We start from the raw sequence: 26,135 nt of genomic DNA, 5'->3' as shown, positions 1-26,135 counted from the left end.
TTGATAAACTGATTGATAAACATTACCGTATTTATTCGAGTATAACGCACAAAATTTTCTACCTAAAAAAGAACTCAGTTTGGGTGCGCGTTATAAACGAGGACTGGGGTGACACGCTTAGTTGTATTAGTATACAGTATTATTTGCGCAATGACTTATTGGTCGAAGATATCGCTGACCACAATCGCAAAACATTGAATGCAACCACATCTCTCGACCCACAAAACGTCCATGGTCGATTTTTAGTAACAGTATCCAAATCATTTGCGTGGGCGATCTAAAATAAATACCGGTAATTCATGATGGCTCATGCGCATCACTCCTGCAGAGGCGAGGCGTATCTAAGGAAATGGTATTCAATAATCAAATGCGTCATCAGCAGACCTTGTCGGATGGTGTCATTTCCGAGAATTCTTATTATCCGCTGTGACGTATGATATTTGATTATTGATTAGCATTTTATTAGCTACGCCTTGTCTCTTCATTTCTTTTCCTCGCCTCGGCCACACTGAAACATGAGTTACCGGTAAGCATTGCTGGTGTATCTGATGATGAATCGGACTTTGAAGGATTTTAAATACCGGTAAATATTGTTAATTTTATTTCGGTATTGTGTTCATAGTTTACGTTGTCAATAAATGATTTTTATCATGGACGCACGTGTTTAACAATGTTTGGCACTTACAATGCTTTGTCTGAGCCGAGAAAAAGTGAAACAAAATTTTATACCGATTTTTAATCGAAAGTTAGGGATGCGCGTTATACACGTGTGCGCGTTATACTCGAATAAATACGATACTTAAATGTCAGTATATGCTTCTGTTTTAAATCAGGGAAACTTGGCCATGGCGATACTAATCGAGTATATAAGCCAAAAGTGGTGGAGGCCCTCCAAGGAATGTTCATCAGGAAAGTGTGTGCAGGAAGCCAATCATCACTCGCCTTAACCTCTACAGGACAGGTTGGAAATAATTTCTACTAAGATAACTCTTAAATAAAAAAGCTGTGATTTTTTTGTTTGTTTGAGGATTCAGAGAAGCCTTCTTTAGTATTTAACCCATAGAGAGAGCTTTATGGGTCTTCCTTACTTACATCTTTGTGGACATTGACAATGATGCATTTTCAAGTCTAAATGGTCATGTAACACATCTTTTATTTTAAAAGATTTATGTTCATTATTTTCCCACTGAGTATTTTTTTGTGTGTGACAAAAAAAATAAGCAGAAATAATCTACTGATTTTCATTTGTATCTCTTATTTTCAGGTGTATGCTTGGGGCTGTGGTGCTTGCCTCGGGTGCGGTTCTTCTGAGGCTACAGCACTCAGACCAAAACTCATTGAGGAGCTGGCTACTACCAGGGTTGTGGACATCTCCATTGGGGATAGTCATTGCCTGTCATTGTCACATGGTAGTTGTCACTTACTTTGTCGTGCTCCTGCCCTATCTATATAAGGCATTTGTATTGTATATGTATGTAATAGATGTTGTGATGTTGACATAGAGCAACACTTGTGTCCTGGTATCGGCACTCTGCACTAAATGTACTGTCACTGTCAGACTCTATGTCTTTACACATATGAGAAGAGTCACAAGCAGCAGCGTACTATGTAGCTGTAACTACATAGCTATCTTAACTTGACATACATATTTTGGTCAGTGTGGCACCAAGCCTATGTATTTGTTTTTTTGTGTAATTATTAAATATATCATCTGAAATATTGTCTTTGTTTTACTTCTGTTCAAACTATTGCCCAGACAATGAAGTCTACGCATGGGGCAACAACTCCATGGGCCAGTGCGGCCAGGGAAATTCCACAGGCCCAATCACCAAGCCCAAGAAGGTTGTTGGTTTGGATGGAGTTGCTATTCAACAAATTTCAGCTGGCACGTCCCACAGCCTGGCTTGGACAGCCCTGCCCAGAGACAGGTCAGTGATTTTACAGGACTCAATCACGTGGAATGAAGGAGGGTGAAAGGGAGTGCTGATGTCATTGCAGCCCTGGATTTCTGTGCTTTGAAGGGATTACATCATCTAAATCGAAGGTCATCAAAGCATGTGAAATCTATAGCAGAACAGAGTTTTAAGGATCATACTGTCTTTGTAATTACAGAATATAAGCCCCAAATGTAATATTATGAAGTAATATTAAATATGAAGTAATATTACATTTGATACCTGCTGATTGCATTTACTACACCAACCCACTGGATAGTCAAGTGAACATTATCTCTCCTGTCATTATCTTTGAATTATATAAATTTTGGCTTCGTTGGTTCACAGAAAATATATGTACAGTAATGCTAAGACAAGTTATGGAATGGTTAGAAATGGTTATCAAATATTGATCCTATTCCAGATATTTTTTTCACCAATACTGCTTGAATAAATTTATTAAATGTAAATGTGATTGTTTGTGGTTTCCCTGGCAACAAGGAAGAGAGCAGCATTCAGGGCACATCAGCCAGATCAGCAACATCTGAAGATGCTTATTTTGATTTAGGGAAGAAAGACCCAGGTACTCATCAGTTCAAGTTGCTCAGTGCCCACAAGAGTAGTTTAGTTTACAAAAGAAGTTTTAAATGGTTAGAGTACTCACCTAAAATAAATTCCACTTTCTGTTTTGCATGCAGACTGTTTGGTAAAAATCTCAGAGGAGGAATTTGTAAATGGTTTTCATTTTTACATATTGAACTACACTTACTGAACTAGAATTGCTTTCAATTTATGAATGTGTACATTTAGTAATGCTAATGGTGATTTACTGTAGTATGTTGGATGACTACTTGAGAAAAGTTTTGATATAAACATAAACATCCTACTAGAAAAAGAGTTGGCTTATGAGTTAATTAAAATAGTATAGTTTTAATAGGAAACAGGAACTTAAAATATATTATACATTTGATAGATAGATACTTTCAGAGTTAATAGATGTATTAAGATGTATTCTTAGCCATACCTGGTGCAGTCCTGTCTTTACATTGATCTGACCCTTCTTTGGACTGCTACATTTGAGCATTAGTTAATATTTACTCATTTCTCCTCTTCAGGCAAGTGGTGGCCTGGCACAGGCCGTACTGTGTTGACCTTGAAGAAAGCACTTTCTCTCACCTGCGCTCCTTCCTTGAGCGCTACTGTGATGGCATCAACAGTGAAGTTCCTCCGCTTCCATTTCCTTCATCCAGGTGATTTCACACAACCTGCAATCCTCATCAGTGTTCGTGAAAGCTATGTTAGTCTCTGGTCAGACTGTGAAAGAAATGAGAAAGGGGAGGTTTATCGTCATACTATTTCTGATGATGGTAGCTTTACATGCATTTGTGAGCTTTGTCTTTATTGTCTTTGCAGGGAGCATCATAATTTCCTCAAACTGTGCCTTCGGCTTTTGTCCAATCACTTGGCTCTGGCTCTTGCTGGAGGTGTTGCCACAAGTATCTTAGGTCGTCAGGCCAGGCCCCTGAGGAACCTGCTGTTCAGATTGATGGACTCCTCTGTGCCAGATGAGATTCAAGAAGTGAGACGAGAGCAAATTATCATTTATCATGATCAGTTTTTTTTGTTTTAAATTATGTTAATTTCCGCTGTGTGCTTGCATTTGTGTGCATTTTTACGTGCATTTACACGGACATACACACACACACACACACACACACATTTATCAATCACACGCATGCATATTAGTGTGTACAGGCCCCTGTAATACACACAACCACACACAAGGGGGCCTGTAGGCATGCAAGGGAGGTAGAGTGGCAGGCAGCTCCTTTTTAGTGCGCCTCAAATGAGCAATTTGTAAAGGGGACGGCACCTTGCTCAAGGGTGCCTCGGCAGTGCTCCAGGTGAGCTGACACCTCCCACTATCAGCTCACCTCCGGGTATTTTTTGGGCGGGAGCGGGAATTGAACCACCGATCTTAAAATCATAGGACGACCCGTTCTACCGTCCGCTTTACCACTGAGCCACTGCCGCCCCTTTCACCACACTTACATGAATGACGCGCTGATGCGCTTCCTGATAATCAAAATTCCGACACGACACTTCATGTTTGATTACTCTGTTTTATTTCCATTAGTTTTCTCAGCTAACTCGACCAATAGTTAATAGAGTTAAGCGGTGTAAAAACTATAAAGGCTTCTGGGCAGAAACCTAACCCGGCCATCACTGGTTCCTGAGCAAACATAATACCAGGAGAATGAATACATTATTTGGCTCGTACAGGGAGACAACACCGTCAAAAATTTTAGAAATTATGAACTAACAGGGAGGTTACGAAATAACCGCCCTGGTTATGAAATAACCTTCCTAACTTTCAACCTGACCCAAATGTCCCCATGCACATAAATACATTGTGGGTTCATTCCCTGCTCAGATATTGATGTGGTTAAAGAAGAACAAAAAACTGCAGATGAAAGCGCAAAAGGCCACATGAAGTCTGACCTCAGAGTAAACTATTGACTTACTCTGATATTTACTGAGTTATTTTGGCGTGATGTGAACTCCGATTCCAGATAATAAATACATAAAGTTTTTAAAAAAGGTTTTTTTCAAAGCTTTCTTAAGTTTTCCTTAAAAAGACCATTTTAGAGTGACTGAGCACTGGTCATCTTTTTGATTCTCCTGTACTTTCATTCTTTTATCTGTTTTTCTTTAATACTGTTTTGTTTTTTGTAAAAATTTTCAATCACTAAAAATTCTATGTCGTATGCTTTTTAAAGTAATATATATTTAAAATGCCAAAAAGTAATGAATCTTGGATATCACTTGAGTGAGTGACATTGTGCTGGTTTGTCTCTGTGCCGTCAGGCGGTGATTGAGACTCTGTCTGTGGGGGCGACCATGCTACTGCCCCCACTGCGAGAGAGGATGGAGCTTCTTCACTCGTTGCTGCCTCAGGGTCCAGACAGATGGGAGAGCCTCTCCAAAGGACAGGTACCCCCTGCCACTTAATAAACCGGCCTGTACGGTTGTGTTTTTAACAGTTTTGTTAATGCGTTAATGAACAGTAGGAACCCATCAGGATCTTTGTTACTGGATGTACACTTTAATATGACGTGTAGTTCAATTTAACTTCTGATTTTCTTTACTTTTCCCTGTGCTGTGTTTCGAGTGATAGATCTTTCTGTGCTTTCGACTTTTTTCCACAAACTATCATGAGAAAATGCAAGGCTAAATAGAAGATAATGTACAGTAGACAGGGTTCTTATTACAGGTAGGTAAATGAGTAAGTGTTTTTAAAGACTGAACATTCCTGATGAGGTGAGCTTTAATGGATAATTAACTTAACATAATTACTGACTTCTGCACAGCTAGCAGGAATGGATTAATAGCAGAAGATAAATGATGAGAGAAGCAAGCAACATTTAAAAAAAAATTTTTGAACAATGTTCATATTGAATGTGTTTGTGTGTGTGCCACAGCGGATGCAGCTCGACATTATCCTGACCAGCTTACAGGACCACACCCATGTGGCCTCGCTCTTGGGTTACAGCTCTCCTACTGACGGTCCTGAGGTGCTCTCGTCAGGCCAGGGTTTTTCAGCTACTCCAGACCCCACATACAGCACCACAACAGGCCCCCCTGACACACACTTGGCTGAGATTTTGATGAAGACACTGCTCAGGAATTTGGGTTTTTATACTGTAAGTAGATGATGGATAATGTTAAATCAATCAATTAATCCTTTAATAATCACGGTAGGGAATTTAAAAAATATATACTTTATAGAGCTCTGTCATCGTACAAGGATCTTATTTTTGTCACTTTGTGTGCTACCAAAGGACAAACAGTTATGAAGCATTATTATGATCTATTTAGAATTGACAAAGGCTGAACTTAGTCATCAGTTAAGCAACACATCAACCAACATGCTGCACTTGACCATCTCTCCACACCCCTGGCTTGTTTCAATATAAACATTTCCATTAAAAATGTGATCTTTATGGTGGGCAGTAATTGTGGTCATCTTGTCTGAAATATATCTGCCAAACCACATTCCAGCTTCACCAAACATCAAACTTAAACTTATTAAGTAATGATATATTGATTATTGTGCAAATCTTTTTCTTCCAAATAATTTAATTTTTTTTCAATATAACCATTTAATTCAGTGTACCTTAAATGGATACATGGATAAACGGATAGAACAGCTCAAGAAATGTTGAAACCACAAATGCTGTAGCTACATCAAACTGTTAAAAGAAACAAGTGCTTCTGTAAAAAGCTGGCATATCGGTCTTGTAAGTATCCTTATGTAAAAATGTACACATTCCAAACAATTTACAGTGTCACCAAAGGTGATTGTGACAGGATTATGAACTGTACTGTAGTGCGGAATCGTAAAGTCAGCAGAGCAGCACAATTTATTTCAAACATGTGACAATGTTACCATGGCTCAGCTATTTCTGCATTCACCCTCCCCCACAAGTTGACAATATTTAGTAAAAACAGAACTGAAAAACTCATCATTTTTGGGCTGAAACATTTAAGATTAACATCAGTAACGTAGTTTATATTTTGGGGAAGGGGCGGCAGTGGTAAAGCGGGCGGTAGGGCGGGTCGTCCTATGATTTCAAGATCGGTGGTTCGATTCCCGCCCAAAAAAATACCCGGAGGTGAGCTGACAGTGAGAGGTGTCGGCTCACCTCCGGAGCACTGCCGAGGCACCCTTGAGCAAGGTGCCGTCCCCTTTACAAATTGCTCATTCGAGGCGCACCAAGAAGGAGCTGCCTGCCACTCTGCCTCCCTTGCATGCCTACAGGCCCCCTTGTGTGTGGTTGTGTGTATTACAGGGGCCTGTACACACTAATATGCATGCATGTGATTGACAAAAAACTAGTGTGTGTGTTCTTAATAACCCTTCGGAGATTACAGCAGTGTATTAAATTAAATTAAATTAAATTAAAATGTCAACAACTAAAGTTACAGTCCAACCACTGTTTGAAGGACTTGGAAGGACCAAATAGGCAGGTTGTTCTTGGAAATACTATGTAATACGTGAGATTCAATAGCTCATGGGTTCACAAGCTTTTTTTGCAACTGTCATTAAAACAAGAACCAATGCAGTCATCATCGCTTTAAAGCGGGATGTAACAACCTTGCTGTTTACATGTGATTTGTGTTTGTTTTTTACAGGATCAGGCTTTTGGTGAGCTGGAGAAGAACAGCGATAAGCAGCAGCAGGGCACGTCCTCGTCTGACAGCAGCCAACCAGCTCACCTCCACCAACTCCTTTGCTCCCTGCAGAAGCAGCTGTTGGCATACTGCCACATCAATTCTGTCACCGAGGTATTAAAACTATATGTTGCTGCACAGCCTGATCTGTAGTATATCATGCAGACATGCATATTTAATATCTTATTTCCAAACAGTTTTTTTAGTGTCTGAAATTCTTATGAGTGTAAAATTTTCCCTGATGAAACCCCAAAAGGGCTTTAAAAAATTACCATCTTCTTCTTCTTCCTTGGAGCATGAAGAAGTAAGACACTTTTCTGATGTCCGCTGGTCTTGAAGTTGTTTTTTGAAAGTGCTCAACAGGTTTGAGAGAGGTATGATTTGTTTCCAGACGCCGCTTTAGTTTTGAAGGCTTCATGCTTTCTTGTGCCAACACCTCGCTGCACAAAACACGCTTTTTAGGTTTTTTGTCCTTTTTTGTACTCAGTGTAGAAGAATCTGGTGCCATATTTATGTTTTGCCATGCTCAATTTGCTTTTGAAAACAAACTTTGCAAGTGTTCTTCTATGTTGTGAAATGGCGGGTGTCAGTTAGTATTACAGGGCATTATCGCTGCATAAAAAATCCTCTTCAAATTAGAAGAACAGATTATTGCTTTTATTTTTTAACATTTTTTATTTCCCTGGCAAAGGCCCGCGACTAACTAAAAGCGGGTACATGACCCAATTTGGATCGCAACTCACTAGTTGAGAATTGTTCTGGTTGACTAACATATGTACACAGAGTGATGTTGACACAAATAGTTTTTGACGGGGACATGTGTTTATTCAATAAAAGAAAATTTCATGGACTTCAAACTTTTTGGAGCCGTGCCACAAATGTCATGTGGCTGTTGCCTTCTTCTGACATTAGTTACACAATGTTCGGGTTTGTTCACACAAAGTTCTGAATCACACTGGAAAGGCTCATGATGTTCCATTGGTCCAAGTTATTTATTTATTTATTTTTAATGAAGTGTAAAATCTTAAAATTTAATGGTTCATTTCGACATAACAACATCGCACACACACACACACGCACGCAAGCACGCACACACACACACATGCCAAAAAGCAACTTATAATCAAGAACTACTTCACTTGAAATGACCTGTACCTGTATTTTATGTTATTATGTGTTGTTTTTATGTCCTGTGATTGTATCTGGTAAGTCTTAGGAAATATTTTCTCCAAAGGAATGATGGATATACTGTATCAAATTTTGATGAATTTGTTTCAATATTTTAAAAGTGTTATTAGATGTGTCATCTTCAAATGACTCTTGTTTGGCTTTGAGCAAATTATTAACAAGATGACTGTATTTCAGGGGAAAAAATAAGACAAAAATTATCTTGCCATTAACTGTCAGCAGAGAACAGGAGTGATTAACTCAGAAAACAAGAGAGATAAATTTCCAGAATACATGTTAATGAATATATTTCAAACTTTCAACCTTATGTTTTTTCTGCAGAACTCCAGCAGCGTGGCTTTACTTCACAAGCACCTGCAGCTCCTGCTGCCTCACGCCACAGATATCTTTTCCCGCTCAGCTACATTGATTAAAGAGAGTTCATGGAATGGTAGCATTCAAGAAAAGCTACAAGGTAAAGACGATTAATGAACGTTTGTTCCCATGACACTAAAATGTCTCTTTAGGTCAATGGCCCTCATATCCTCTGTCAGTGCTGTCATTATCGATCTTTCTTCATGTTAGTTTGAATTTATAGTATGTTTGTATTTTCAACATTTTCCTTCTATTCTTTCCAGTCACAGTAGATTTTAAGTGAAAAAAATGTGTTTTCATTATCCTATCATTCATTTTTACAAAACGTTGATCATATCTCTGTCATTTCAAGATGTGATCTACGTGTCAGCTGCGGGCAGCATGCTATGTCAGATAGTCAACTCTTTGCTGCTGCTCCCGGTGTCGGTGGCGAGACCTTTGCTGAACCATCTGCTGGACCTGCTCCCTCCTCTGGACCGCCTCAACAGACTGCTGCCTGCTGCCTCCCCTCTGGAGGACCAGGAGCTGCAATGGCCTCTTCATGGTGAGAAAGTTTCATATGTGTCAGATGATCAAAGCATACACTATTCATAAACCAAACACATCATGCTTTCTTCATTTTTGTGTTATTTGTGATGTGACTGCTTCGTTGCCCTCTTCAAACATTTATAGAGCTTACAAAATTGAAACCATTAAACTTTTGTTTGTGGCCATTGTTTAGTGTGTCTTTTTCCACACCATTCCTTATGCTCCAGGTACATCCGATTATGCTGAATCAGTCCCTGGAATGCTTTTGCCACAGCCTGCGCTCCCCTTGGTGTGGCTTGTAGATCTGGAGAGAACAATTGCTCTGCTGGTTGGCCGTTGCCTTGGTGGGATGCTGCAAGGAGCCCCTACCTCGCTGGAGGAACAGGATACTGCTTACTGGCTCAAAACACCTCTATTCAGTAATGGTTTGGAGATGGACATCCCACAACTGGGTAGATATTTGACAAATTACTCTGTTGCATTTTAAACTCATACCATCCCACCAGAGTTTGAATCTTTCATCTAGTTGGCTTCTAAAGATGTGTTTTTTGATTAAAAAAATTTGTTCCATTATTCATTTTTTGCTTCCTATTTGATATGTCAGCTGATTGTTTATTTATTACTTCTAGACACTTGCATTAGCTCATTATTAGAGGCAGCACTGTCTGGTAATGAGGAGCAGAAGCCCTTTGACTGCACAGTGAGTCCTGACCTGAGTGTATTGGTGGATTTGGCTCTGGGTTCTTCAAAAGAACCTGCAAACAGCCTCTGGATCAACATCCAGGACTATGCCATCAGCAAAGGTCTACCCTTTAAAGTGAACTTAATGTGGCTATGTTAAAGCTTACAGTTTTGAACTTTGTAATATACTGACTGCTTCGCTATGTCTCCTGTTGCAGACTGGGACAATGCTTCTCTGAGTAATGAGTCCTTATTAGACACTGTGTCCAGGTTTGTGTTGGCAGCCTTGCTGAAGCATACAGGACTGCTGGGCCAAGGCTGTGGAGAGGGCAGGTACTTTAACTGAACAGCCGTGACTAGTCACAGGTTTACAAATCTATCACATTGTACTGATCCAAATCACATTTCATGAATGTATTTTTTATTTTCCTGTCAGGTACCAACCATCTAAGTCCCTTGCAGAGGTGTATCGCAGTGTTTACAAGGTACGAAACCGCCTTCTGGCTTGCAAGAACATGGACTTCATCCAAACGAGGTCTTCTTCACGTGAGAGGAGAGTAAGTAAACAAACTTTAATATAACAGCTTTAGTTATTCAGGAATTATACCCTTCCACAATTATACCCTTCCTTTTATATTTTACTCAACCTGTTGAAGATAGAAGAATATAATCTTGTAAGGAAAATTATCGTACATTTTTTAAAATTAAATTGCAGAAATATCTGTCAAAATAACGTTGCTTGAGGTACAGACCGTAATTTAAATTTGAATTTTATTTGTTGTATTTCAAAAAACATTTTGTCTCACAAACCAAACCATCTTGTTGTGGTGAAATATTGATGTTTCATGTCTTCTTTTCTAAATTAGTTTTCTCAAACTTATTTTACATTTTTTAACAAATAAAGATTTGAAGATACAAACAGGTGTTTTCTTCATTAAAAAAAAGTCACTCACAGATTCATTTACACTTGGCAAGATTTCAGACAATCAGGACTCTCTGGACATGGACCCTCAGGAGCATTCCTTTGCACGCACTATTGATGAGGAAGCAGAGCTGGAGGAGAGAGCTGATCGTGACAGAGAGGAGGGTCATCAGGAACAGGACGATGAAGAGGACGACAGGGAGCATGAAGTAATGACAGCCGGAAGTAAGTACATCTGCCTGGATTTGTATGTTAGCTTTTAGTGTGGTAATATTTAGAAACATCATATTCTAGGGTTGTGTATTCTAATATGGTGAGATCAGTATTTCCCCACAAATGTTTTTTGGGCTGCAGACAGCACGCGCTTCCCTATAAATTATATACATGTCAGTATGATGATAAATGAAATTTTACCAAGAGCTAAATTTATTAGTTTCCTCTTCTATACATGTAACTAAGTCTGGACAGATTGGTGTGCGGCAGTAGAGGTTGTGTGCCTAAACATGGCTAATATGAAATTGAGCGTTTAAGACGAAGTGTGTGGTATTGGCATGGCCTTTGTTTCTGAACTTTGGAATGTGGTATGTATTACTGCTTTTAGGGCTGCTGCTTGTCCTCTAACCCAGCATCTTGTGTTTGTTTGCTTTGCATGTGTGCATCTTGCACACCACAGAAATCTTTCAATGTTTCCTCTCAGCACGGGAGGTAGCTCGCAGCAGGGACAGAGAGCGGGCCAGCAGCAGCACAGGACTTGGCTCCAGCTCTGTTTCAAGGAGTGGGGGTGGAGGAGGTGGAGATGATGAGGCCGTGCTGTCCCAGGCAGGAAGAAGGGGAAGTACGGGTCTCCCAGAGGGCCAGGACCTGTACACAGCAGCCTGTAACTCTGTGATCCACCGCTGTGCTTTGTTGTTACTGGGAGTGAGCCCTGTGCTGGGGGAGCTGACCAAACAGAACCAGGAGGAAGGTCAGACCCAGTCAGCCACAGGGACACAGGAGTGTCTGAGCTTCATGACCAGGTCAGGGTATCACCCGTCTGAAAACAGTCGGGGTGATTTCTGCTGCATGAAATACTGAGATGTTGTCACTGGTTGAGTTAGAAAAGCATCATCAGTGCTGTAAGCGGCGTGTAAAATTGATAGTAATTAGTCTTACACATTGTGTTCATGATATGAAAAATTTGCACTTTGCACAACTGACTGTATAATTCTCTTATAACATGATATATTTGATTTGGAAATTATATTTTTATTTGTTTTGAAAGACTTATTTTCCATGTAAACATAATTACGTCAAGAATTTATTTTATTTATCACAACTTCTTCAGTATTTGCAGTAGAATGTGGTGATTACAGTTTAAAGTTTATCATCCTGTTCTTGTGATCATTTTAGTTGAATTGATTTACAAGGAAACAAATCACCAAATTGATTACACCAGCTCTTTCCACCAGACCTAAAAAGAAATCTAGGGTAAATAGTATATTCATTCCTCACTCTGGTTATAATAGAATTACAGAGAAAGGTAAGCTGATGTTTCAAGTTTCATTGAATGTCTACTTGCAGTGTACTTGTTCCACCCATTCTGCCTGACGTGCCATCAGACTACTGCATCTGATGTCTGTTATTCAGAGCTCAGTGTTGAGCTTTTTACCCATTTATCTATGACAATATATTAAGTATTGTTTATAAATCTAATGTCTTCCTAAACTACTTCATTTACTCTGGCCTCATGTCTGCAGGAGCGAGAGTTTGAGTGCAGAGAGCCGCTCAGTGCAGAGCAGCCCGAGCTACAGACTGATGAAGTCCAGGAGCGAATCTGACCTCTCCCAGCCTGAGTCGGATGAAGAGAGTTACACACTGGTACAACACACACTCTCAAGCACAGATGCACTCAAAAATCAGTATATAAAGATCTACTTGACACATGATGCCTGTTGTGTTGTGAATGTTATATGTGAATTTTTTCCTCTACCTCATCTGTTTTTTTAGAGTGGAAGGAGAAATGTTGATCTGGATTTGTCATTTTCACACAAAAGGAGAGGTAGATATCTCTGATATTATGAATTTTGTTGAAAGTTTTTTTTTTTTTTTATCGTTGTCAGTCATGTGTTACTCTTGTCTCCTGTCTTGTTCTTGCATGGATAGTTTATTTGCTTCTTTTGGGGCAGTTGAGCCCCAAACACAAGAGGAGCTCCAAGCAAGTAAACGATGGCATGTTTCTTTCATTTGTTAGTTTATCTGTCCTTGACTGCAATGCCCCCCGTTCATCTCTCATGAGGGCCTTTATATTCTGTGCTCACAGCCTATTCAAACCTGGTGTCAACACCCATTAAGAGTGGTCTCAGGTATATAGCTGTGCATATAGCATATATTGCTGTGAATGCTGGTGTGAAAGTACCAAAGACACACTAAGGATGCATTAAAGATCCAATCAATCAGACTGCATTCCTTTAGCATGTTTTAAGTCATGAGTCTCGGGCTACTTGGAAAGACTTTCTGCTCAGCTGCTATCTTCGGCTGGGCCTCTATCCACCTCTGCACAAGGTTTTATAGGCTTGATGCTACAGCACCTTCCTTGGCCCATTCACTACTTTAGTATGGCTAAATCGTCATGAGGCACACTTTAAGACTGTCCTGATACCCTGGTAACATCTGACCAACTATCTGGGAGTTTTTATTTTTCCCATTGTGACACATGGAACAAATGCTATATAAGAACTCTTTGATTTACCAATGTAACCCCGGTTCTCCAAGTAGCATAAAAGTAGTGGAGATTTTTCAAGTTGTCACAAGATCTCTCCACCAGCCTGTGGGCAGGTTTGTCTAAACTGGCAAATCTGCCCACATTTAGTTTTTTTAACACGATTTTAGTGGATTTTAACCATTCAAAAAACTAATTTTTGGAAAAACCATTTTACTCATGGAAATCTTTTCATGTTTTACAAATACAGTTTAGTAATTAATATAGGCTAGTTCAATCCTGCCTGGGAACATTGCTCATATTTCTTTTAATGAATTCTTCAGATTAATTTTTTATTTATTTTTAACCAGGAGAATTATAAAATGTCTAGTACTGTATGAGAAATTCTGAATTTTTTGGGACTTTTTTTGTAAATAAAATACAATATTTTTTTAGATCTATGCATAAAAAATATGCCTTTGTCCTCATGTATGAGTTTATTTGAACGTAGAGCAGAAAATAAGATGCAGTCTCATGTGGTCACTTGAGGCTCATATACAGTATAACATTACATGTGAATTATGGACTTGCAGATTTCCACTCATTTTTGTATGTTGGTACCTAGTATGAACAGGCACTCTGTGATATATCATAGGCAGGTAAAGAAATAAAGAGCATACTGACATTCTTGCTGTGCAAAGAGTTAATTTCTATGCATGGAATGTCAGTTAGTTTGCATAATAATAAGTCATTCCTCTTGGAACTATTTTATTTACGCTGGGAACATTTCTTAAGCATAATTAACAGTTACTCTTGTAAAGAAGCCATTAGTGCTGGTAAGTCATTGCATTTAGTTTAATAGAAACACTTACAGGTTACCATTTCACTCTCAATCTTTTCATTTTACAGCATCTTTTCCTCAGTGGGTTTCAAAACCCAGCGCTGCCATTATAGATCAATTCATGATGGCTGATGAAGGCTTGTACCAGCATGAATAGTTAGCATTTGTTTATTTGAGAAAGCGTAATACATTGCAATGCTTCGCTCTTAGGCGCTTAAAAGCTACAAGGTCCATCCTTTGAAATAGTTCTGGCGGTATGCTTCTGAAAGGCTTGTCTCCCTCTGCTTTTTCCAGGCTTACTTCACAGCTCCCCAGACTCTCTGGCTGAGTCCTGGTTCCAGGCCAAACTGAGTCGCCAGCGGAGCTACAGCCCAGCACACTCCTATGAAGAGTCAGACTTGGACCTGAGCCGCTCACTGGGCATTCATGCTCTCATCGACAACATGGTCAGCTTCATCAGCGGTGATGTGGGTCTGGCTCCAGCCTTCAAGGAGCTGGAAGAAAATATGTCCACCAGCCCACAAGCAACTATCTTGGCCATGGAACAGCAGCAGAGTAGGGCAGAGGTGAGGCAACTTTCCCATCCTGTCTGTGATCTTGACAACTTTCTCAGTGGAAGATGTAAACAACTGATCACAAACATATAATCATATATTTAATACGGTACAACCACCATATTTTAAAAAAGTCTCTTCTGTAGATTCTATCAAATATTTCTTAAACAGGAGGAAATGAAGCATCTGTGTTTGTGTAATGAAAAATATGTAAGCCCAGCCAACATTTTGATTTTCACTGTTGGTATTGTGCTGCTTGTAAAGTTTTAAATATCTCTGAATTAATCTTTTAAACTGAAACTTTAAACAAATTATGTTTTGAAAAAAAAAAAGCATTTTATTGAAAAAAGTATATAGTCCACAAGCCACTGTTGACAGTATAAGAATATTGACTTGATTACTGACGTGCATTTTACCTCCAGCTGCGTTTGGAGGCTCTCCATCAGATTGTGGTGTTGATCTCTGGCATGGAGGAGAAAGGCAGCCAGCTCGGACACTCAGACCGACCCAGCAGTGTCTTCCAGTCGTCCTCCCTGCTCACGTCTGTGAGGTTGCAGTTCCTGGCTGGCTGTTTTGGCCTTGGCACCGTGGGCACTGGAGGCATGAAGAGAGAGAGTGTGCAGCTACACCACTATCAGGTATGAGCTGAAACATCCATTTGAGATCTGTTATCATGTATGGCATCCCTCCAGTTGGGTTTGACTAAAGTAAATGTAACACCTATGGTCGATCCAAAATTTAAATTCAGTCAATATCAAGTTGTCTGTATTTTTCGAGCATTCACGCAACTGGGGTGAGGGCGCAGAACATTTGAGGTAATGGAGAGACGTGGGCAGAGATTACGAGGTCCTCTGATTTCATCTAGCAGTGCGAATACATGTGGTAAAATGAATATGTGCTGTCACAGTTGTTTGAACTTCTTAATTATTTTGGAAGTAGAGGAGGTAACGACTTTATTATAATTTCAGAGTGAACATTTCAATGTGTTCGTCCATAGATCAAAGCTAGTGCTTTGATCTACCTATGCACTAGCTTTGATCTATGGTCAAAGCTAGTGCATAGCTTAGACCTACCCTCACGCTTTAACCCTGACCTACCCTGAAAGTAGGTCAGGGTAAGTCACGGGATGTTGCAGTGTCTGACTGCCTTGGTTCTGGTTGTTGTTTTTTGTTGTACAGGATGGTGTAAAGGCAGCTAAGAGGAGCATCCAAATGGAAATTCAGACAGCTGTCCATAAGATCTACCAGCAACTGTCTGTCACACTGGAGAGGGCACTACAGACAAACAAACACCACATAGGTAATTGATGCTACTATGGTTCACAATACTGATTTAATCATGTATGTTGATAAAATTGTTGTACATAAACCAGACATTGAATACCGTATTCTGTGGGTTTACATTGTTTATTTGTCAGTTTCACCTAACATTTTCAAACAGAGCTTGCCGTAAAGTCCTGAAAGAGGTAATTAGAATCAAACTGTCTTGTCTCTTCTTAATCCCAGAGGCCCAGCAGCGTCTCCTCCTTGTGACTGTGTTTGCGCTGAGCGTTCGCTACCAGCCAGTGGATGTCTCCCTAGCTATCTCCAGTGGTCTTTTGAATGTACTATCCCAACTCTGCGGGACAGAGACCATGTTGGGGCAACCACTCCAGTTACTCCAGAAACCTGGAGTATCCCAGCTCAGTACTGCTCTCAAGGTGGCCTCTACACGTCTGCTGCAGATCCTGGCCATCAGCACTGGGTAAAGTGTTGAACAGGAGGACTGTGCTACCTTAATCAAGAAATAAGAACTATTAAATTAATGGCATTGTCTTTTCTTGAATTTACAGGACATATGCAGACAAATTAAGTCCCAAGGTTGTCCAATCGCTGCTGGACCTACTGTGCAGTCAGCTGAAGAATCTGTTGTCTCAGGCTGGAGTTAGTCTTCTGTCTTCTGGAAATGACCATGAAGACAACAAACATGAGGATAGTGCAGACACAGAAAAGAAAGATTTCAGAGGTAATTGGGTGGAGGGGGTCATTTTTCAGTCATGTTATATGCTGTATTTGTGACCAATGTGTTACTATTTTTTGTAAAATGTTGTTCAGAAACAACAGTTTTTAAGTTTAATGAAGGTTTACCACTTGCTTGGTAGAAGCTCTGAAGTTGTGTGTCTCAATTTATTTAATGTGTAATTTTTATGCATTGTTGTCCCTTTTTTAATTTAGAAGATTAGTAAGAGAATATGGTCGATGCAATTCAGAAAAAAATTAAGTGGCATCTGTACCCTCAGAAACAAATTGCTATATTTTTTATGGGAATTTCTGTTTACTTTACAGAGAAGTTAGATGCAATATTTTAAAGTGTGAACTATCTGCAGGAAAATGTATTATTTACCAGTGCATGCACCATCCCTGCATGAAGTTGTGTGGAAATAAGTTATGTATTTTTTGCATATTTTGGGAATTTGATGACAAAAAGTGTGGATGTTGGAAAAATTTTGGATTGGCCTTGATATCCTGGTCTGTATCCTGGTGTGTGTCTGTACTGGGAGTGAAACTCTAGAATGATTTGGAAGATGAATTTAAGTTCTGTCTAAAAAAAATATGAATAACCAAAATAAATTTCATTCATTCATAACGGGTTGTTTTACAGCTTTGATCCGTAAGCGGCATACCGCTGAACTCCACCTGGGAGACTTCCTTGTCTTCCTCAGGAGAGTGGTGTCCTCCAAAGCCATCCAGTCCAAGATGGCCTCTCCTAAATGGACAGAAGTGCTTCTCAACATTGCTGCACAGAAGTGCTGTTCAGGTACAACCTGACAAATGTGAAGTGCTGTTCGGCAGGAAAACATAGCCGTTTGTAACCCACTGTTTTTGATTGTAGGGGTCCCCCTAGTGGGGAACTTGAGAACTCGCCTTCTTGCTCTTCATGTGCTAGAGGCTGTCTTGCCAGCCTGTGAGGCCAATATGGAAGATGATCAAATGACACAGGCATACCACTTTGATTGTTTTGAACATATTTTCATTACAGATCATTGATAAGTAGAGAACTAATACAAATATTAAATTACTTTCTAGGTTGTGGAACGCCTCTTCTCCCTGCTATCTGACTGCATGTGGGAAGCTCCTATTGCTCAGGCTAAACACTTAATCCAGATTAAAGAAAAGTTTCAGGAACTCCGACTGCAGGTGGGCCAACCATTCATCTTTCCTAACCAAAACTGTGTTTGAAATCTGTGCTATTTGAATGTAGGACAAACATCTACTTAGGCCCAATTGCCAGCTATTTACAGACTTGAATATTTTTTGTTGTGAAGCTGTGTACAACGTGTACACTAAGGAAATGTAGGAGTAAAAAAAAGGTCTGGCCATTGGATGGTCTGGCGACAAAAGGCATTTTGACTTGCTGGAAAATGTGCAGTAATCTTATGATGCCATACATTGCATATTTGTTTGCTTATGTGAACTGTGCAAACATGCTTCATGTTCTAAGCACTAGCTTGGATCTATGGTCTGAGATATATTCAATCTTGAGATATTTTTGCACATATCTCAGGAACCGAATAAAATAGAAGGATGAAACAAAAGGCGTTATAATCAGGGAGGCAAGGGGATGAATATTCTCAACGTTGACCTTGAGAAACTAGGTCAAGGTAACATTTTCACTTTTGTACCTTTTTAGGTACACATCTCTGAAACCTCATGACAAATAGAATGCACCAGTTACATGTTGGATCACCGTTCTTTTACCAAATTGAATTCAGGGGTATCTCGGGATGTTGCAGTCTCTGACTGCCTTGTTTATTTGTTGTCATCATTTGTTTATTTCACAGGGAGAGGCAGAGGAAGAAGATGAGAATCTTCCCATTCAGGAAGTGTCCTTTGACCCTGAGAAGGCTCAATGTTGTGTGGTTGAAAATGGCCAGGGACTGACTCATGGCAGTGGAGGTAAAGGTTATGGCCTGGCCTCCACAGGTATCTCATCTGGATGCTACCAGTGGAAGGTACAGTATCATATTATTTATGTCATTACTGTTGGGGTTTGCAATATTTGTACGTAAGCTCTTTAGTCAGCTGAGTGTGCAAAGCTGGGCTTAAATACTTGAAATGTTATTAATAGAAAGAACTGTTTAGAAATTCAAAAAAGGACAACCTTTTGTCTGCCTCTGGTCAATCTTTTCACCCTTTATTTCCCTTGTAGTTTTATATTGTGAAGGAGAACCGAGGAAACGAGGGCACGTGTGTCGGTGTTTCACGATGGCCCGTACATGACTTCAACCACCGCACCACCTCAGACATGTGGCTGTACCGGGCATACAGTGGGAACTTATATCACAATGGAGAACAAACACTAACACTGAGCAGCTTTACTCAGGGAGATTTCATTACCTGTGTCCTGGACATGGAGGCCAGAACAATCTCTTTTGGCAAGAATGGAGAGGTGAGGGGGAGTGAAGACACTTCAACAAACCTCTGTAGTCAGATTTAATTGTTTAGTTGCACAAAATATAACTTCAAAATTATGACAGGGTCTTATCTCCATTTGTAACGGCTGTCATGATTCCACAGGAGCCAAAGTTGGCCTTTGAAGATGTTGATGCCACAGAGCTGTATCCCTGTGTGATGTTCTACAGCAGTAACCCAGGAGAGAAGGTGAGAGGAAATAAACCAAGTAACATTGTGGTCACAGAGAGTGACCAGAACATGAAGTGGATCGTTTTTTGCTTTGTATTGAGCTTTATAGCTACAGAGAAGTCAGGGTTTCCATGCTGACCCCTTGTAACTGCCCAACTGGAGCACAGACCATTGATAAAACCACACAATGTTCTCAAACATTGTGTGGTTTGGTGTGTGCGTCACAAACCAGGGAATAGATGGTGCCTGGATGCACTGTGGGAAGTAGGCAAGTGTCATTGGAGTGTTATTATTTTCCATTGTTGAGGATGTTAGACATATCACCTACCTAAATCTTGTTGCACATTAAGTAGACTCCATGGAAACAGTGTTTTCAAATGGGAGTAGTCTCTTTAAGCAGGATAGATCACCATGTCACTGGCAGAAATGGTTCTGGAATTTCTTCAGGAGCACAACAACAAGCTCAAGGTTTTCGTTTTAGCCTCCAGAGTCCCAGAACTCAATGCAGTTGACCACCTGTGGGAGGCGCTAGTCAAATCCACAGAGGTTCCACCTTTCAACTTAAAGGATCTACTGCTAATGTTCTTGTGCTAGCTACCACGGCCTACATTTAGGGGTCTTGGTTTAGGGTTAGATCAGGAGTGTGTAACTGTTGATGGGTCAGAGCTGTTTTGGCAGTTACTGTAAAGGAGTTTCCTAAATGTGAACAAAAGGTCCTGTTTTTTCCCCCCCCTTTTTTTGCAATACTTAATCGATTCCCTCGAGAGAAAATTCTTGGATGTTTTTGACCCATCCTTTAGGAGCAGTAGGCAGCTCTTATGGTACCAGGGGAGCAGGTTGGGGTGGAGTATCTTGCTCAAGAATGCCTTGACATGTAGACTGAGAAACCTTGGGCTGGATCAACCAACCTTCCATCTGGAGGACCACATTCAGTTCAGAACTTAAGAAGTCTCTTGGATGAGAAGTGAAATATCTTAAACCACCCTTAAGCAAGTCCAGTTGATTATTTTTTCCTCTTCTTAATTTACCAGCAGATGTTCTTCGTCTTTCTATTGGCTATGATCAGTAGCTCCATAACTGTGCAGCAAGAATCAGAAAATATGAAAGCCTAAACAAGTGAGTTTATGTATAAAGTAATTCTGTTTTTCCAGGTGAAGATTTGTGACATGCAGATGAGGGGAACACCTCGAGACCTCCTGCCTGGTGACCCAGTCTGCAGCCCCATGGCCACTGTGCTGGCTGAAGCCACCACACAGCTGATCCGTATATTACATCGAACCGATCACTGGACCCACGGTATCAACAAGACCATGATTGAACGACTCCATAAGATTAAACCTTGCTTTCGAGAGTCAGCCAGTTCATCTGGGAGTGGTCAGAGGCTGAAAAAGAGTCGCTCAGTGCAGAGCCGTGAGGAGCATGATGCCCAGAAAGAAAACCAAGACACTCCCACAAGGACAGAGGAGGAGAGGGGGCGCCATGGACGGCAGTACAGTTTAGGGGAGCTGTCGGATCACCACCTGAGGACGCTCTGTACTGAGGTTTGGCCAGTCCTGGCGATCATTGGTGGGGCAGATGCAGGCCTACGTGTCGGTGGGCGATGTGTGCACAAGCAGACTGGAAGGCTTGCTACTCTTCTGGGTGTAGTGAAGGAAGGCAGCACCTCAGCAAAGGTGCAGTGGGATGAGGCCGAGATCACCATCAGGTAGTTAAGAGTCACTTTGTCATGACAATTTCTTTAGTAGTCCACTGTATTTGTAATGAAATGGTGTTCTTCAGGGTTTGGCTGGTACACCCTGACCTCATTGCATGAATTTCACAACTAATCACTCTGAACATGAATTTGCACATTGTCAAAACAAAGTCATGGTTATGCTCACATTCCTAAAGTTAGCTCAGATCAGCCAAGTTTGAACCAATTGACTCACAGGAGTGTGTTTTTCTTAGATCGAGTTTGTTTTTCTTGACATTTCCTATTGAAAAATTACAGTGACCTGTCTTTAGCTCTAACACCTAACATAATTGTCCCCTGAAATGACAGGCGACTACACATAGATGCATTTTTGCATAAGGAGCCGCTGTCAAAAGCAAAAGTCATATTTACGAGACAGCTCATAAACAGCGTGACAAGTTCTGTCCTCACCAAACTTTTTTTACTAGTGCACTGAAAACTGGTATTTGAGTCTTATAAGTGAGAACATTAGAAGAATAAGATCTACTTTATTAATCCCCTAATGGGAAAATTACTTTTTACACTCTACATATCTTTGTGTTGGATACAGAGTTAGTGTACATGCCCCTGAAACACAACCACAACACACAAGGGGCCTGCAAGCATGCAATTAGTACATGGGGAGGCAGAGTGACGGGTAGCCACATTGCGTGGTGCCCCAGTTGAGCAGCTTGTAAGGGGACGGTGCCTTGCTCAATGGCGTCTCCCACTCTGGCGGGAGTGGGAATCGAACCGCCGATGTCTGGGCGAAGTCTGGTCATAAGGCTTCTGCTCTACCGCTGAGCCACTGCCGCCCCAAACGAAACCAACTCAACCTTCTGTGTCCTTGATAGACATTCCACCTAGTCAACCTGATAGGAACATGTCTTTACTCTGTCAGCCATGATGGCCTCTGAAACCTTTGGTTTCATCTTGTATGTCATAAAATGAAAACTTAAGTGTGGAAAACACCTGAATACTTTCATGCAATGGTATCATGACTACTGGTTTGGCTTCAGTGCTTGTATATTTAAGTCATATGTGATGTGCTGTGTGTACATGGTCTTCAGCTTTGTGATCACATGACTTATTTTTATTGTTTAAAAATGTTTTCTTCACTGCCTTATTCACATTCCTTTGCTTTATTTTCAGTCACATTTCCGCCATTAAGCGTCCCTTGCACTGATTTATTGCATTTATCTCTTTTACCAACTAACTTTTACTAACTTTTGCGTCATTGTTGCTCTTTTGTAAATCATGGGGCAGCATGATTTCTTAATACATTCATTTCATCTTTTATCTTGCATGCAATGCTCTCTCTCTCCTGCCCTGTCCCTCACTTTGTGTTTCCCTCCCTTGTCTTTTTTCACTCTCCACTCCCTTCTATTAAAGCTTCCCAACTTTTTGGTCACCTAGTGACACTCCACTATACAACCTGGAACCGTGTGAGCCTCTACCCTTCGATGTGGCTCGTTTTCGTGGCCTCACCGCCTCTCTGCTGTTGGACCTGACGTACCTTACCAGCATCCATGAGGACACCGCTGCAAAGCTGAGCACCCGACGCCACGACAAGAAACATCGCAACGCCACCTCCACCGGGCACGAAGCGAACAGTAACGAAGACAGTCGCAATGAACAAAAGGATAATATTGTAACATCTTCAGGAGGGACTCCAAGCACGACCTCTGACTTGAGAGTATCCCATAGCCTTGATGAGGTGAAAGCGCATTCGGCACCCAACTCCAAATCAGAGAGTGAGATCTCCTCTGTTGTCGGGGCATGTGGGCAAGAGACTCTTTTCACTTCAGCGCCTCATACACCTGCTGAGGGGAGTAGGAAGAAAGGCCACGAGCACGGCTCCCGCAGTCTTGAACCTTCTCCTTCCTCTGTGGCCACCCAGTCAGAAATCCATGCTGTTCAGCTTTCCTATCTCTACCTGGGAGCCATGAAGACCCTCAGTGTTCTGCTTAGCTGCAGCAAGTATGCTGAGCTGCTGCTAATACCAAAGGTACCCCAGTTTTTTATAGTAGCTTTGCTAATACGACAATAGTTTATGCAGTTTTGACTTGGATTATTTTCAGAGGAATGAGGGAAATTTTTTTAGCACTGCCTGAAAAAGATGAAGGTAATAAAGGTTGTTTTAAAGTTTGATTTCAGAATCGTCTACAATCAATCCAAAATAAATTAACGTAGAGTATTTGTATACTGTATTTCAGTAAAACACAAAATTAACCGCTGCTACAATCTTTTAACCATGTATTAAAAATCACGCTAGGTTTATCAAATCTAATGTCTGCACAGATCCCCTTAGCATTTTGTCAAAACTACTTCTTCTTGTACTGTCTAGGTGTTACCAGACTCGGCACCCAGCGGGCACAATGCTGATATAAATGCCAGCCCCGCTGGAAGCGCTGTGGCAACCTCACCAGTGTGCAAGGAAGAGGTAGAGATGCGGGCAGCTCTGCAGTTCCTCATGCGCCATATGGTGAAGCGCGCAGTGATGCGATCCCCTATCAAGCGAGCCTTGGGTCTGGCAGACTTGGAGAGAGCACAGGCCATGATTTTTAAGCTAGTGGTGAATGGGTTGCTGGAAGAGCCTAGCAGTGGGAAGACTAAGCCTGGTGAGAAAATGATGAACAATTATTTTTACCTTTATCATGGAGGTGATGTTTTCACTGTCGTTGCTTTGTCTGACGGTTACTAGATTACTAGATTGGGTACGTGGGAACCTGGAGCCTGTTAAAAATCTCCTTGGCCCAGCTAAGGATAACGTCCTCTGCATCTATGCAAGGACCTTGGGATGAAGTGAGGACTGGTGCAGGGGGGTTTATCTTTTCCCCCTTTGGTAGCTGGCAAAGAGTCTAGGTCCCCTTGGCCCAGCTAAGGACAGTGACCCTGCAGTTATTTCTGGATTTCCAAATATTTTGAACAGCTGTGTTTGGAAGTTTTCTTTAATCATACAAAACTACCAATTACTACACACTTTTTAAAAGGGTGACACATTGTCCAAGGAAGCAAAAGAAAGACCTGTAGATTTGTTAAGTCTTGGCAGAGGTATTTATGTCAGCAAGAACCAGCCGAGTTTAGCTTTGTCTGCTTTTCCTCCTCAGGATTGAGAAGTGAACCAGATGGTGAGGGGGAAGGTACAGAAGGTGAACAGTTGGCCCAAACTCCTGTCACCACCAGCCCTTCTGCCTCCAGCACCACCTCCTTCATGAGCTCCTCGCTGGAGGACACCACCACTGCTACCACACCTGTCACAGACACAGAAACAGTACCAGCCTCCGAGTCTCCAGGCGTCATGCCTCTCAGCCTCCTCAGGTCAGACCAGATGGCTGCACATCCTGTCACTCAGCACATGCTAATAATCAGCCTTGTCTTTTATCAAACTGAGATGATTAATGTAATGCTTCTGTGTGACGTGTCAGGCAAATGTTCTCAAGCTACCCAACAACGACACTGGTTCCAACCCGCCGAGCACAGACTCCCCCGGTGTCGTCTCTGCCAACGTCCCCTTCAGATGAGGTTGGCCGCCGGCAGAGTCTCACCTCCCCTGACTCTCAGCCTAACAGACCACAAAACAGATCAGGCACCTGTAAGTGTACAACATTTACATCCTTAAATGTTGCTGTTGCTGAAAAACAGAAATGCATTATTTTTTATATTGTCGTCAGCTTTGAACTGAATTACATGCTCCATAACTGACAGGAGACTTCACTGTCTTTATGGTTTTGTTGTTGGGTGACGTGTGTGTCCATCTGGTAGTACTAAAACTAACTTGGGTCCGGTTTCTGACCAAAGGGAGTATTTCCTGTGCTTTTCAAGCATAAGGTCCTTACACAGCCCCATTTCCCAGTTAGGAAAGATGTTCCTCCAGCTTTTGTTCATAAATAGCTTTTACGTGATAAAATGGGAGCAGCTGCTCTGTTTTTACATTATCTTTATACAGTAGCTGATTTTGGCCCAGCTGTGTTGCTGTATCAGTAAATTCTCTTGAATATTGTTTTCACTCCTATTATAAAGGATGATAGTAATAAATTACATTTCTACCAAAAAATAAAAAGCACAGCAAAATACAGTATTAGAAGTTATGTCTCTGTCAAGTAGTTGATATTCAAGTTTGTCGTGTTTCTGTATCTGTGATGTTAAAGGCATCACACAGATGACCAAATGTTTGGCTGCTTAGGTCATATCAGGACTTGGGGGGGTGTCCACTGTCCATATGTCAGTTTTGTTTTCTTGATTTTCAGCTACTGGAATGCACTACTGCATATCTTCCTGTTCTTTTCTCAAAACATAACCTATTCCATTCTCTTTGACGTTACTATTAATATTCCAGTAATGTTGAAAAAAATCATCACATGTAGATCATATTTGGTAATAGATGAACTGACAAGATTTTGATTGGTTTTTTTTGTTTTTTTGCCCCAGTGTAGTGCCCTGTGAGTTCAGGCATTCTAGAAAATAATTGTTTATGCTAGTGGATGATATGCTTTCTCACTTATTTAGAGCTCTTGGTCGTGCAGTAATTTGTAGAACAAGTCTTTCTATGAAGTTGCTGAAAAAGAAATGGATTGCAGGATATCATGTATTACAGTATGTTCTTTATTGAAATAAAAGAGAGGAATAAAAACTAGTGTTGTACCATAATATTATTTCATGCATTATTGTGCACCCCTGACTGTCTGTAATTGTGGTAATGTCTCCAGCTTTGTCAGATCCCAGCAGCAGACTGTCAACATCTCCCCCTCCTCCTGCCATTGCTGTGCCTTTACTAGAAATGGGCTTCTCCCTGCGACAGATCACCAAAGCTCTGGAAGCCACTGGTGAGACATGCTCAAATTCCATTCTGGTTTGATTAATTCAATTTAAGATGAATTATAAATTT

At 40.9% G+C, this 26,135-nt stretch overlaps 1 protein-coding gene across 7 annotated transcripts in view; it reads left to right on the top strand.

Moving 5' to 3' along the window:
• herc1 (HECT and RLD domain containing E3 ubiquitin protein ligase family member 1) overlaps positions 1-26,135 on the top strand; it is a 59,134-nt gene that overhangs the window by 10,309 nt on the left and 22,690 nt on the right. For 3 of the 7 annotated variants that reach the window (XM_068332366.1, XM_068332625.1, XM_068332288.1), the window contains exons 8-43: positions 834-961; positions 1,265-1,409; positions 1,757-1,928; positions 3,050-3,184; positions 3,348-3,513; positions 4,803-4,928; positions 5,417-5,638; positions 7,131-7,283; positions 8,679-8,811; positions 9,064-9,255; positions 9,467-9,691; positions 9,869-10,042; positions 10,139-10,253; positions 10,357-10,477; positions 10,896-11,067; positions 11,516-11,858; positions 12,579-12,699; positions 12,829-12,880; positions 12,985-13,050; positions 14,655-14,926; positions 15,337-15,552; positions 16,093-16,213; positions 16,420-16,657; positions 16,746-16,918; positions 17,555-17,710; positions 17,786-17,892; positions 17,980-18,090; positions 18,735-18,905; positions 19,103-19,342; positions 19,471-19,554; positions 20,688-21,241; positions 22,640-23,255; positions 23,595-23,868; positions 24,358-24,568; positions 24,676-24,842; positions 25,957-26,073. In XM_068332366.1, coding sequence (XP_068188467.1) covers positions 834-961; positions 1,265-1,409; positions 1,757-1,928; positions 3,050-3,184; positions 3,348-3,513; positions 4,803-4,928; positions 5,417-5,638; positions 7,131-7,283; positions 8,679-8,811; positions 9,064-9,255; positions 9,467-9,691; positions 9,869-10,042; positions 10,139-10,253; positions 10,357-10,477; positions 10,896-11,067; positions 11,516-11,858; positions 12,579-12,699; positions 12,829-12,880; positions 12,985-13,050; positions 14,655-14,926; positions 15,337-15,552; positions 16,093-16,213; positions 16,420-16,657; positions 16,746-16,918; positions 17,555-17,710; positions 17,786-17,892; positions 17,980-18,090; positions 18,735-18,905; positions 19,103-19,342; positions 19,471-19,554; positions 20,688-21,241; positions 22,640-23,255; positions 23,595-23,868; positions 24,358-24,568; positions 24,676-24,842; positions 25,957-26,073 — 6,789 coding nt within the window. The remainder of the gene's footprint in view (positions 1-833; positions 962-1,264; positions 1,410-1,756; positions 1,929-3,049; positions 3,185-3,347; positions 3,514-4,802; positions 4,929-5,416; positions 5,639-7,130; positions 7,284-8,678; positions 8,812-9,063; positions 9,256-9,466; positions 9,692-9,868; positions 10,043-10,138; positions 10,254-10,356; positions 10,478-10,895; positions 11,068-11,515; positions 11,859-12,578; positions 12,700-12,828; positions 12,881-12,984; positions 13,051-14,654; positions 14,927-15,336; positions 15,553-16,092; positions 16,214-16,419; positions 16,658-16,745; positions 16,919-17,554; positions 17,711-17,785; positions 17,893-17,979; positions 18,091-18,734; positions 18,906-19,102; positions 19,343-19,470; positions 19,555-20,687; positions 21,242-22,639; positions 23,256-23,594; positions 23,869-24,357; positions 24,569-24,675; positions 24,843-25,956; positions 26,074-26,135) is intronic. The other 4 variants (XM_068332797.1, XM_068332712.1, XM_068332546.1 and 1 more) reach the window with 3 other exon arrangements.

This window comes from Antennarius striatus, chromosome 1 (assembly GCF_040054535.1).
Source record: "Antennarius striatus isolate MH-2024 chromosome 1, ASM4005453v1, whole genome shotgun sequence".
NCBI classification, from domain to species: Eukaryota; Metazoa; Chordata; class Actinopteri; order Lophiiformes; family Antennariidae; genus Antennarius; species Antennarius striatus.
The sequence above is the reverse complement of the archived record's forward strand: the minus strand, read 5'-3'. Positions and strand labels throughout refer to the sequence as shown.